The sequence below is a fragment of the Amblyomma mixtum genome, chromosome 3 (genome assembly GCF_055824585.1).
Source record: "Amblyomma mixtum isolate Tamu chromosome 3, ASM5582458v1, whole genome shotgun sequence".
Taxonomy (NCBI): Eukaryota; Metazoa; Arthropoda; class Arachnida; order Ixodida; family Ixodidae; genus Amblyomma; species Amblyomma mixtum.
In genome coordinates, this window is record NC_143014.1 from 66,164,682 (window position 1) to 66,178,720 (window position 14,039).

The window sequence follows — 14,039 nt, forward strand, 5'->3', positions numbered from 1 at the left end:
GCCAAATTATTTCTTCTCAACATTATGTTTTAGCTTCTGTTTCACGCGGGAAATTGGCTGTCCATAAAGTGCCATCAAGTTTACAAACCGTGTACAGTTGCTTACTAAACAGCCACCTGTTGCTTGCCAAGAAGCTTTGGTTAGGTGCACCTTGTTGAAATTTTGAAAGTTTCGGGAAATAATTTAGAATGATCCTGTTTTTTTTTTTTTGTAACACAACAAAGTTTACTATTTCGAATACCTAATATATGAAGGACTGTGTGCGTAATGCTATAAAAGTTCTTGGCAGAATTTTGCGATCTATGCACTCTCTTGCATAGAAGTAGCTTATGCAGTAAACTGATATTTGAGGAGTAGATGTTGCATGGCATCAAAAGTTAGGAATTGATAATGAATGTGACCCTAGCTGCTAGTAATATTGTGTTGAACAAGTCCTGTGATGTTTGTCAGTATTTTATCACAGCAGCCATTATAGCTCTGTATTCATCACTGCAAAGGCGCCACTTTCTTTGATAAAATTTGTTAAAAGAGTAGAAAACTGAGCTAGTTGGTTCATACTTCTGGGTGGGTACAGCAGGAACAACAAAACGCGGACGAAATTTCACCGAAAAAATTGCTCTTCAACTTCTAATTGTCTGTATGGTGGAGGAAGAGGTTAAAAAATGATGGTTAAAAAACTTTGGCAGCCTAAAGTGCGCTAGGCGAAAGCTTTTATCGCGCTACTTCGACTGCCAATGACTGCCTGTGTTTGTTACAACTGAGACGTCGCTCTTCCTCTGCTGAGCCGAACCACCTGGTGTGGAATTGCTGCACTGCTTGGGAGCCATCCTCCTCCACTAGCTGCCGCACACCGACTGACAACGGAACAGCGCTCGACGCCGCCGCGCTGACAGCTCCACATGCCGATGAAGATGACGTCACGTTTTGGTAGCTGTGCTCGTCGATGAGTCACCCCAGGCGCTAGATGTAACACTGGACAGACGGACGGGAGAATGAGCCATTTAAGGTTTTCGCCTTTATAGTTTCATGCCCATTCTGAAGCTTCACATGACACTAAACCTCTCCGTGCATCGTGTATACAGACAATGGACAGCGACCACTTATATGAGCTCGGCGCTTTATGGCTATACTGCTGTCAGTGCATTGCGGATGAACGCATGGTTTGTCTGGATGCAGAAGCGAACCTGCCACTGTGGGAAGTGCACTGTGCCCGCCATACAGAGCGGCCGAAATGAAAGGGCAAAGATGGGGATAAAATAAGAACCGACAGATGTCCGAAGCAAACACTGCGTTGGCGTTGCCCTTTGTAGTTAGGCCCAGTAACTAGAGTCAAAAACCAGTCTCAGAACTGGCAGCATGTTATTGTATGCCATACATAGCAAAATTACTTTTGAAAAGTAATTAAATTCAAGTCAGTCCCGGATATGTTGAACTCCAAGGGGATCATGAAAAAGTTCGATACATATATCGATAATTCGAAATATAAAATACACCATTACATTCAAAATTGCGCACATCTCGGACAATTTCTCCAGGATCGTGACAAGTGGGAATTTACCAGTTTGCTCCTACAAAGTCCATATGAAATGAAAGCACAGCTCCAGGACCACCACACTTTATTTTGCAAGAAAAAAGTCTGAGCTTAGCTTGCATCTTCTTCTGCACCATAAAGTTCATTAAGCTGTCCTCAAGCTTGTTGATGGTATCCATATGAAAAGTCCGGTGCCTTTTCCATTGTGCCACAACAGCAACGAATGACGCTGAATGTGGATGCAAGTTCAGCCAGAGTGCATGGCAGCTGGTTCTCTTTTCCAGAATCTTCGCCACTGCTCGGGTCCGCTTCCTCGGTATCGATGATGTCAGCCACAATCTGAGCGTCAGCGTGATCCGCAACGGCTTGCATGTCGTCGTCAGCACTGACAGAATCTTGTGCTGTTACGCCGTCTGGGACGGCGTCTGTGAATGCAGGGAGCTCACAAAGCTTGCTGTCCAGGCATCCAGCGCCATTATCTTCTTTGTCTAGACACCTGTCGTCTGAAGCCACCTCAAACCCTGCTTTGTGGAAGCAGTTCATGATTGTGCTTTGCTTCACGTCATTCCAGGCACCAGCTAGCATCTTTAGGGGCCCGAGGAGGCCCACCTTGAGTTCGATTCTCAACCGAAGGTTGATTCGGAGCTTTTGTACCAGCCGCCGTCTGTAAACAACCTTAAATGCTTTCACTGTGCCCTGATTGAGAGGTTGAAGCTTCGTTGTTGTATATTTACCGGCAGAAATTTGATGGTGATCTGCCTCAACTGGCAGACATGATGGGCAGAACAGTTGTCGAGAAAAAGACAAACCTTGCGGCCTGACTTCTCCAGTTCAATATTCCACTTTCGGAGCCTCTCGATGAAATGATCGCATGTCATCCAAGCCTTCTTATTAAATGCGCATCGAACTGGGAGGCCTTTCATGTTTTTAAAACACCGTGGTGATTTGCTTTTGCCGGTAACCAGTGCCCGCAGTTTGCATGACCATTTTTGCAGCGAGCAATGAGAAGCACAGCGAGACACGCACTTTTCTGTTTTTTCCACCATGGCATGCACTGCCCTTCAGCTGTTGTCTTATTTGACAGCATTTGTGAAAACAATGCTGTCTCAACTGAGTCGAATATTTGCGACGGCGAAAAGCTATCGCAAATCTCCGGCCACTCTTTGGACAGCCACTTCTCTGTGTCAGTGCTGCTGGTCACCTCGCTTTCACCCGAGAGGGTCTTTCCGACGATGCTGTAGTGACTCTTAAAACGCTGCTGTCAACCAGTGCCACCAGTGAAGCTGTCTTCTCCAATTGCTACAGCAAACCATTTCGCTTTCTCCATGGGCTTCGGGTTGTACATGGATGTTTCTGGCACATATCTCTAAGAACCAGGTGTACAAAGCTTTCTCAACATTGTCATTAAGCGTAGAAAGTTGGGCTAGTTGGTTGGTAGTACTATTGTGATACATTCCAGCGGCTAAAAAGACAGGCCAACTAGCCCAACTTTCTGCGCTTAATGACATACTTTCTAGTACCGGCGTTCGTCCTGTCTCGTCTACCTTCGTCCCTGTCTTTTTAGCCGCTGGAATGTATCGCAATAGTACTACCAACCAACTAGCCCAACTTTCTATGCTTAATGACATACTTTCTAGTACCGGCGTTCGTCCTGTCTCGTCTACCTTCGTCCCTGTCTTTTTAGCCGCTGGAATGTATCACAATAGTACTACCAACCAACTAGCCCAACTTTCTACGCTTAATGACATACTTTCTAGCACGGGCGTTCGTCCTGTCTCTCGTCCCTGTCTTTTTAGCCGCTGGAATGTATCACAATAGTACTACCAACCAACTAGCCCAACTTTCTACGCTTAATGACATACTTTCTAGCACGGGCGTTCGTCCTGTCTCTCGTCCCTGTCTTTTTAGCCACTGGAATGTATCACAATAGTACTACCAACCAACTAGCCCAACTTTCTACGCTTAATGACATACTTTCTAGCACGGGCGTTCGTCCTGTCTCTCGTCCCTGTCTTTTTAGCCGCTGGAATGATTCACAATAGTACTACCAACCAACTAGCCCAACTTTCTACGCTTAATGACATACTTTCTAGCACGGGCATTCGTCCTGTCTCTCGTCCCTGTCTTTTTAGCCGCTGGAATGTATCACAATAGTACTACCAGCCAACTAGCCCAACTTTCTACGCTTAATGACATACTTTCTAGTACCGGCGTTCGTCCTGTCTCGTCTACCTTCGTCACTGTCTTTTTAGCCGCTGGAATGTATCACAATAGCTCAACATTGTTGTTGGTCGGAGCACGCATATGACACGCTCCAGGGTGACTGGATTGCGCTGCCTTCAGCTCCACGTCTGCTTTGTTCTTCAGGATTGTACTCGGCGTGTTGCGAGGAATTCCGAGCACTTCAGCGACCAACGACTTTTTCTCGCCGGCCTCCACCCGTCGAATGATGTCCGCCTTTGTTGACGACAATACCTGTAACATACCTGAGCTGTATGTGCTTCTGATAAGTTGTATTGTCCATTATATATTTTTCAGAATATTGTATTTTGACGCAAATGTTCGAGACCAGTCGGTACAACTAATGGATGTTTCGCCTCGTATTACTGGGCGCATTCATTTTTCAGTCCCAGACTGTTCGGGACTACTTGCAGACTCTAGTCGGCATACGATTTTCTCGGGCAGCCCGAAAGCTCCACCCACCAGTCAGAAAGCTGCCCACATCGCCATAACAACGCGTTCGTTTTTCGCCTCTGCCAGTCTGTGGGCTTCCTGGGGCTGCAAGGAAGGGAGCAGACGACAGTTGCCCAGAAAGTGAAGCGGCCTGCTGGCAGCTATATTGAGTTATCCTCTGTGTGCATTTTGCGTACTTTTCGTTTTCCTGGAGGACTATATCGTGCGTTAAACCTTCACCTTCACACGAGCTCGTAGCTGCTCTCTGAGCCATTGTAAGACTTTTTGTTCTGGCATCTGTGTTTTATTTTCTTGAAATCCTCTACACAGGGGTGCGCATTTGGAGTTGTGAGCGCGTATTGTTTGCTCGTGTTGTCAAGAGGTTCTTGTTCACTTGTTTTGCAACATGCTGTCTGTGCGCTTACCTGAAAACATCGCAGGTGAACCACTCGTATACTGGAGCAGCTAGCGCTTGCTGTCAACATTTTTGCGAAGGCTTTCGTTTGTCTGCCTATCCACAACGAGTTAGGCTACTTTGTGCGAACTTCACCGTGAACAGTAGCGGCGAGCATACCCCCGAAGCTGAGTTGTGTAATGCACCTATGCTAAGCTGACAGTATGGTCTTCAAATCGACTCAGTATCGGGATTGAACGCACGGCGTTGCTTCGGCGTCATGGTGGCCATGGCTTGCGTCGTCTGCTAGCAGATGACAGCAGCCTGGCACGGTAACCGAGCGGGCGCCCGGCTCCGGCGCAGAGTCCGCAAGCAACCCCTGGCAAGTAGGTCATGTGACCCTGATGGTGTTTCCTGTCAGAGTGGAAGCCGAGACCTGTCAGCAAATAGTCCGGGACTGGAGAATCGAATATGCCTACTGATTAAACGAAAAGTTCAGATTCTAAACCAGTAATTAAAAAGTCTGCTAATTATTCTTACTAAATATTTAAGTTTGTAGAATGAAAAAATACTGTAGTCTAAGCCAGGCAATAGATCTCGGTTGGTTTCACTGGGCTTGGACACCTGGATGTGTTCATGTGGCCACATTTAGCTTTGTTCGGTAGAGAAATGCAAGCGATGGTGCTGAAAAATAATTGTTTCAGGCATCCTAAAAACCCCTCAAGGAGTGCGAAGTATTCACAGAGTCACATTTGAGAGCTGCTGGTCCTCATGCAGAATGCTTGGTAAGATATAGCTCCAGTAAAAATGTTCACTGCATCACCTTCAGTTGCAGCACATTTCAGTGCAATTGCAGAATGGTGCTGTAAAATGACAAAAAAAAAAACAACTTAAACTGCAGCTTAGAGGAGGTCATCCTTAGCATATAACAAAAATTAACTGCTTATGTCCTCAAAGTTTATATGAAATTTGAACACAAGAGGCAAATGACGCAATACTAAAATACAGTTAAGCAAAATATAGGGTAAATAAAACAGGCAAAAGTTCACCATATTAGAGAAAAGCAGATTCCAATACTAAACAATTGCTCGAATAATGGTGACAAATACGTGGAGAAATGATTGGTTTGGTTTTATAGGGTCTAACATCCCAAAGCGGCTCAGGCTATGAGGGACACGACACCACAGTGGAGGGCTCCGGATAATTTCAACCACCTGGTGTTCTTCAACATGCACTGTCATCACACAGTACATGGGTCTCTAGCATTTCACCTCCATCGAAATGCGACCACCGCAGCTGGGATTGAACCTGCACCTTGAACCTGCACCTACTGTGTAAATAAACTATGTGAGGACTCTTCTTGTGAACTCGTTATTGGCGAATGCTTTTCCAGCAAGACGTTTCTTCAAGTGAAAAAGACTGGTGAAAATAACTGGTTGCCAGCTCCTGGCTATGTGGGGCATTCTCCAAAATCTTCCATCTGAATCTTGTCAGAAGCGAGGTAGTGGCATGTGCTGTATGGTCCTGGGCGTTGTCATGAACAGGTGTATGCCACCTCTCGGCAGTTTCTTCCGTTTGCTTTAAATACACTGCCGTAAATGTTCCAGGGTTTCTTAATATGTTTCAGAGTTAATTAATGTACCTGGAGGCATGAAGTTTGGCTTCATGAAATATGATTCATCATCACCCGCCTATTTGAACAACTTCCACCTTCGATTTTGCAAAGAATTTCATTGGCGACAACAGATGGACTACCGCTGCTTTTTTTTGTCATGAACTTCGGTTCTGCCTTTCTAGAATTCATGGCAGCACTTACCACATTCTGTCGATTCTTATCATTATAAACAGTGCATGTCAGACTGAATGGTCACTGGTCTTCCACCTCTTGCATGGATGGTGAAAGCTCATCACAAATTGTACCTCGCATTTGGCAGGAGTCTGGATCAGCACAGATGTTAGTAAAGTCTGCTACTCAGCTATGCGCTGGTGGAGCACTTCAGACCGGAGGGGAGAGGGAAGCTGAAGGTTACGTGCCGTGGTGGCTCAGTGGTTAGGGCACTAGGTTACTGAGCCGAAGTTCCCAGTTTCAAACCCAGCCATGATGGCCGTGCTTCGATGGAGGCAAAACTGTGTGCTGTGCGTTGTCAGTGCACGTCAAAGATCCCCAGATGGTTGATATTATTCTGGAGCCCATCACTACAGAACCTCTTTCTCTTTCTTCTTTCACTCCCACCTTCCTCCCTTCCCTTACAGCATCGTTCAGGTGTCCACCGAGATCTGAGAATTACTGTGCCATTTACTTTCTAAAAAAAAAAAAATAACTAAGCTGGAGGTTCAAAGTATATATATGGCAGTGTTCCCACCTGTCATTGTAACCAGCCGGGTGGCACGTGGTGTATTCTTAGTTTCCAGACACTCCTCATACTATGCCTGATTCTGTCAATGAAGGCAAGACCTCTTGATTTCCTTTGTCATCCCACAACAAGCTTTCAACAGCTGTAAATCCTTTTAAAGGTAATGCTTGCGCTAGCAGAGGCTCAAAAATGTAAATTCTTGCAATGCTCAAAAGGTAACTTCTGGCGGTGGATAATAGAGTATGTGTAAAAACATTGCATGCATAAAGTTGAGAGGGAAAGCACTAATGTGTTTAGTGAGGAAGAGACAAGCTTTTGGAGTCATTTCAGGGTAGGGCTTATCTTTTAGAATTTTGGCCACCAGCAACAGTGATCCGAAGAATAAACAGCCCCTTTCATATCATTCGCTGACAGCAAGTAAGAAAGAGTTGTGATGATGAGTAAGGAGCTCCAAAGTGAGAGTTCAGCGGTTGTGACTAAAACACATTCAGAAGTATTATTGCTCCACTCAATGCTTCCTGGTACCCTGAGGCTGAACCGATTGAAGTGACAAGCAAACACTGTGTTGTTTGTCCACTGTGAAAATTTGTGTTGTAGCGCATGCTAGTCGGGTCCCCTGTGTATGCAGGCTGTGGACATTGGCTTCCTTGGGTGAGCCCCTTTTAAGCGTGACCCGCTCATCCTGTCTCTCTTTACATGGAGTGCAGCAACTGAGCAGCGAGGGCTAGCAGACTGCGTGTCCCCGGGGCCCCGCCATGACCCTGCCCAGGAGGTTGGCTGCAGGACAGCTGACGAGCGGCCTCTGGGTCAGGGTGGCCTGGCCACGGTGTTCCCATACCGCTGCGTTGTGTGCGGCTTCTGCTCCTTCACTCAGGACACAATGATTGCGCATATGCGGCTCCACTCGGGCCAGACACTTTGCTGCCGAGCCATGGATGCGTGCTGCCAGTACAGTACGCCCTTTGAGGATGTGTTGCGCAAGCATGTCTCCACAGAGCACGCGGATGACAATGCAGTGGCTCGGTGCCCACACTGTGGGATGCCGTGCAGCAGTGCCAAGGTGCTGACGCGACACGCGGCAGAGAGCCACCACAACATGGTGCTCAGAGGCCGCTGTGCTGACTGCGCAGTGATGCTGCTGCGCCACTTTGGACTGGTGGCCGAGCCAGACACTGCTGGCCGGGTAGTAGCAGCACCTGCGCTGCAGGTGCAGCGATTGAAGCAGTCTAGGAAGCAACCAAAGCCTCGAAAAGTAGTTGTCTGTTGCTCTGACCGCTGTGGAAAGTCTCAGCTAGGCCCAACGGCTCCACGTCGCCGGAGGAAACATTGTGCACCTCCGCGCCTACCTTTAGGAAAACCCTCGCTGAGTCTGTCATGTCACCACTGTAAGTTGGAAGGTGGCCTGCGACGCAAGAAGGCATTCAGGTGTCACAGTAGCTACCTAGTCCACATGTACTGGTGCCACTCACGAGAACGCCATCGATGCTCCCGGTGTGGTGTGGGGTTTAGGCATGGCTATCAGAGTTATCTTCACTCAAAAAAACAGCACAGCTAGCCAAGGCCTTTCTTGACATGTCTTTCTGTTGTTGTTGTTGTTGTTTTCACCATGGTAACAGGATCTGCTGTTATCCATATTGTCCTGAATGTTGGTACCTGTGCACAGCACCCAATGGAGATAGGTTCGTCTTACTGAACTTAGAGACAAGAAAGCATTGTTTTGGTGCAACTAACCTGGTTAAATGATCAATAGCTTAAAAATATGTCCTGGCAGCTGTTCAGGTTGAAGCTGCATTGCTCTTGTTTGAAGTAATGAAGTACGAATGCACGATAACAATGCCTGCTCATTTCAGTCTGTAGGCTTAGTTTCGAGATATATTTTAGGCTGTGCTCATTATATTCTTCAGGAAACCATGGACCATGAGGTGAACATACCCGTTCTCTGTGGAGTAATTGCAGACCGTATGTGTTCACATAGCACTCATGCCTTCAACAATTATTTCAATTCCTTTGATACATATGACATTACAAAATAATAGAAACACATAGGCAGGCATCACTTGATGTTCTGAACTCTAGTTTTAAGTACATAGTGCTTAAGTTGCTGTTGCGAAATTGTAAGTTCGTATCCCTTGGCGACAATTCTGCTTGCAGAGCTATAGCATTTACTTGTTATTTACTGTTGAAGTCATTCATATGGAACAATTTTTTTTCTTTTAGCACTATTTTATGGGCAAGTTCGCCTGAGGTTGTGTGCAATTTCTCCTACAAGAAAGATGCTGTGGCAGAGAAAATATTAGGTTGTTATTGTCAGATGTTGCTCTCATTCATAGATTTATAGACACTAAAGTGGTTAATGTCGTATATGTTCTCTGAGCTGTACACGAACTGCCATCACATGTCAATATTAATACTGAGAATTGTCCATGCATTAAACATTCTTAAATACCATGCTCATGTACAAATTGTTATAATTGAGCTTGAAAGGAGGTGGGTGAGAGTGCAATTTATTCTTGCTATCTATATGTACAGACAGGTCATATATGTATATACACACAGATATGTACATTACAATGTTTCTAACTGATATTTAAAGCCATTTGTCATAGCTGCCCTTTTTTGGCATTGAGTACCTTTCAAGAACCATCTGTTAGGATAGCCCATTGGTGACATTCCATTTTATTGCTGGGGAAATTTCAATGAACAGTGTTCTGGATAGCATGTGTTGCCATCACTGAAATTTAAACAATTTGGTCTAACTTTTATTGCTGATCGGTTCTGTTAAAACCAAAACCAGCTTTAGAGCTTGATGAGGGATACCACGTTACATTGTGGTGCTATATGTTCTGTTGTTGCTTTGCGTGGTAGACCAGAAATGTTTCAGTGAGCTGGGAGAAGTTAGTTTTACGCTTGTGGTCTGTGATTCTGGGTGGCAGAAAGAAAAGGTAATTGTCTCTTTATGAAACATACTACGCTGGGCATCCTACCTCACATTTGTGATATGGTAATTCACTTGTTGCTTAATGTTTACTGATGGTATACATATTATATGTCTATTTTAAGTTTCAGAACTAAGGGACAGGCTTCTACCTGTTTGTGTTTTGTTTTGAGGCACTGATGCTTTTCAGTTAGTTGTTTGTTTTGAATAGCTAGGTGTCAAAGATTTACATGTCTATCAGTACTGTGTTTGCACACCTTAAAGTTTTACGGAAGGCTTGTCAGCCGTTAAAACAGTCTAGCATCTTGGGTTCTCGGACTTGGCCTTAGCAACCATAATTGATATAGGCTTCTTGGAACAATTCATTGGCGAGTTTTCTTTGAGTCAGTGGTCATAAATTTTTGTTTTCAGCCTTGCTTTGAGGGCACATGCATCCTCCAAATTTGACTGCTTTGTTTTTCTGAGCAGCAGAAGTATTTGAAATGAAGTGGGAGGCTCTGATGACAGGAGGAACACTGATTTAAACAGGAGGAACACTGATTTAAGCATCAGGGAAATAAAACTCGCGAGGAAAAAAAACTTTTTGCAGTTTTCATTGTGCTGATAGTTTCTTTCTTTCCTTTGTGGCATAGTTCTTCAATTCTCTTTTGCTCTGGCATGTATATGCCTGAATGTATGTGCTTAGTTTCTACAGCACTTGTCTTCAATTTACATTTTTTGAGGCTAAATTTTGGGACACCAGAATGCTTTTATTACGTTCATTTGAAAGAGCAGTGAAGTTTAGCTTTGCTGTAGAAGCATTTGTAGGATAGCCTTTATGTGCAGAACGATAAATTGGGAAGATTGTGGGAGTTAACAACTGGCTCTTTAGTTGCATCATACAGCTTAGAGGCAGTTTACTTTTTTTGCGTGCGTTGTCTTTTTTTCTGTGGCCACTTCTTTAGCTTGCCTTGGACTTGTTTAGCCTTAGGCTGCTGTGCTGTTTTTATGAGATATTTCAAGGCACTGTGTTGAAACTAAATATTTTTTGCTGCTCTTTGCCGAGCAAATAGGTTTTCAAATGCTCTCATTTCCATTAACCTGCTCTACTCGAGAGCAAGCTTGTATGTCTTCATAATGCAGTGCACAAACCAGCCTCCATTCACGCATTAGCTGTGCCATACGGATGTGTTGTTTGGTCTACTTAAAAAGCTTGGGGGAATTATTTATGCGGTGTAAAAGCAGTGAGGCTGTAGACCTGAGCAGGAGCCTCATGCTGATTATCATTTTGTCCCCACTTTAAAAGCAGGCGCTTGGCAACAATTTAATTATTGTACTGTTAATTGTACTCTTGCTCTGAAATATGCTTTTCAAGTGAAATCTCCTGTGCATGCTGGGGGCATACCACAGTTGGAAAGGTTGGCACCAGTACATGTTGTGCTGTGGTACAGAAAAGGAAGAGTGCTTACTGTTCATAAGCAGTGGAAGGACATACTAAAATTGCGGGAAACCTAAAGTGCAAGTTGATTTGAATAAAACGGAATTAAAAAATATGTACGTTCAGATAGTGAAAAGATGGCTTGCTGTCCAATTGAACTATTTTTGCTCAAACTACAAGCAGAGACTATTACCCTGGTGCTCTGAATTTTTAAAGCAAAAAAAAAAAGAATTACTGAGAAGTCTGAAATCCAAGACCAGTTCTTATGATCGATACAGAACAGCTACAACACTCTGAACATCTTAGTTCCTAGGGAAAGCTGTTGGAGACAGGTAGTAAGCTGCAGCTGCCAGGGAAGCAGCATTGTGAATTACTGAGTTTCACTGTCAGCATGTAATCAGTCGTTTGACATCAGCAGGGTGCTGTTTGCTCAGCATTTGGTTCACTGATGTGGTGGCTCTGTTTCAGGATGTGGAACTTTCTAGGAATGAGTGTGTGTGTTAGCCCCCTTTCTTTCCTTCTACACTTCTCTGATGACGTGTGTGGTTTTGACAGTCACTGGCTGGTGCAGCAAGTTCCTTTCATAGCGACAACTGTATGCGGCATTTCCTGTGGGGTTTACACTGATGTTAGTGCGACACAAATGGCAGATAGTGTCATACGTCAAGGTATGGTAATGTCATGCAGCCATTGTTTTTGCTGGCTGCAGCCAACCAGGGTGCTTGCTCAGCACGTAGCTGCAGGCATGGCACCGTAAGTCAGTGCCAGAGGGAGTCCAATGTGCGGCTGCTACAGCGACAGGAATAAACCTTGCTACCTTGCACTCCTTGCCAGTTCACTAGGCTCCTCAGAATGGCACTATCATGCAGAGATTTGCGCATTCCTTTGGGAAAGCAAGTTTACGATGTGGAGCACTGTGGCACATGTCACATAGAGATGGAGGTGAGGGGAAAAGAGGTGTAAGAGCACTAGACGGACATCATGGGGTGAAGGCGGTGTGATGCTTGTGGCAACATCACAGGTGCATTTCGCAAACCTCAAATTGCTGTCTTATCTTCGTACATTCGGGTAAAAAAGTGCACATTTTTGTCATTTTATCTATGCTGACACAGCACTTTGTGCGACATCTTGTTATTGCTGACCGTCTTGTAGTGCCATGTTTTTTAAATTTTCATAAGTTTACTTTTGTAAGCTTCTTGAGAAGCAAGTCTGCACACACAAAGCAGCACAACTGTCAAACTAAGCCAAGGCTTCGGTCGGCATTAATGAATTTGCCAGCCTGCACTCTGGGCTGTGATCTGGTAGGTGGCAAGATTAGCGCAGTAAATGTTTTTTCTTATTGTGACTGTGTTGATCTCAAGATTTAATGATTTTTTTTAGATGATATTTAGACTAACGGGACTGAGTGCTGCGCAAATCTTTGCTACAAGTGGTGACAAACTTAATTCTTCAAATGAATCAACGTCTTGTGCTATAAAGATAACCTAAAATAAAGATATTAGGCAGGTGAAGATTTGATTTTATACATTTGTTCTATTCTACAAGAGCACTTTGGCTGTTAATGTGCATGTGTGGGCGAAGTGTGGCGGTAGCCGTGCGGTGTGACAGGGATATGTGCATGGCTGATTATTCAGTGGTTGCTTTAGTTGCAGAGTAGCAGACTTGGGCTCGGTGTACAGAGCCTTGATTTGGTGGTGCTGTTTTTAATGCATGATACAAATCTTTCTTGCCTGTATTTTAGGCTTTTCATGAATTCATTGCACCCTGGTTTCCAGCCTTTGCTCAAGCAAGTACCGCACACATGTATATAAATTTATACATTGGACTGGTAGCTGTGACACCTGGATACCTGTAAAACAGAGCTGCATGGCAGCCTTCATCAAGAAAAGTGAGCCACAGTAACTCTTTTGGTGGTGTTTTGGTTACTGCTTCAAAATGTGCATGCAACAATCATACCTGTATGTCAAAAAGTTCAGTAGTGTCCATAGTGTGTAGAAAGTCTCATTTCTTGCGATATCATTTGTTGTTTAGTTCTCATGAGCATTAGTGCATCTGTGTACTTGGTTGCTGCTGGATCTGTAAAGTTTCCTGTACTGTGAGCTCCGATTGGTTTTTCGTTTTGCTGTGCTATGCTTACTTTATTTTGGCATTGGATTTGTGGTTGTGTATGATGCTCTGTAATATCAGAGTGTTTTTCCTTTCCAGAGCTTTGTTTCGGACATCTAAGAAATGAAGTTAAATAAAAAAAGCTTGGTTTTGTTTTATACAAATGCAGCTGTTTAACTGTGAATGGAGTGCTGCAAGCCTTCTTGTGTTTAGCCTGGCTAACGAGCTGCTTCTTTCAGGTATTTAAAGCATTTCTAAGCATTTCTTGCTTTTTAGAAAAAAAGTTGCGGCTTGCAGCATGCTTTTTCTTCACCTCCACAAGCTTTCTTTTCCTCTAGTTGGGCAGCTGCTTCGTGCAGTAGCTCTAGACATTGCTTATGAGGGAGTAATTAGCTTACAGAGTGCTTCTTGTTGATGTACCAAATCTCGTTTTGGTAGGTGAGTATGCTGCACAGCCTCATAAAATGGGCACTTTTTACACTATGGCATGCCATGTTGTGGATGTGTGAGATGAGCATGAACCAATCAGATTCTTATAGCATACCCTTAACAGCAGCACATAATGTGTGTTCAAGGCTGGCAGTCTTCCAGGGATCGCATCCAGCTAGTGCAGCTTACGAGAGTGTTGT

At 44.5% G+C, this 14,039-nt stretch overlaps 1 protein-coding gene across 3 annotated transcripts in view; it reads left to right on the top strand.

The window, feature by feature from the left end:
* The window catches only part of LOC149350482 (uncharacterized), a 63,587-nt gene extending 50,013 nt beyond the window's left edge, over nucleotides 1-13,574 (top strand). For all 3 annotated transcript variants that reach the window (XM_089579508.1, XM_089579507.1, XM_089579509.1), the window contains one exon: nucleotides 7,660-13,574. In XM_089579508.1, the coding sequence (XP_089435634.1) occupies nucleotides 7,660-8,507 (848 nt within the window). In that variant the 3' untranslated portion in view covers nucleotides 8,508-13,574. The remainder of the gene's footprint in view (nucleotides 1-7,659) is intronic.
* Nucleotides 13,575-14,039: the final 465 nt, after the last annotated feature.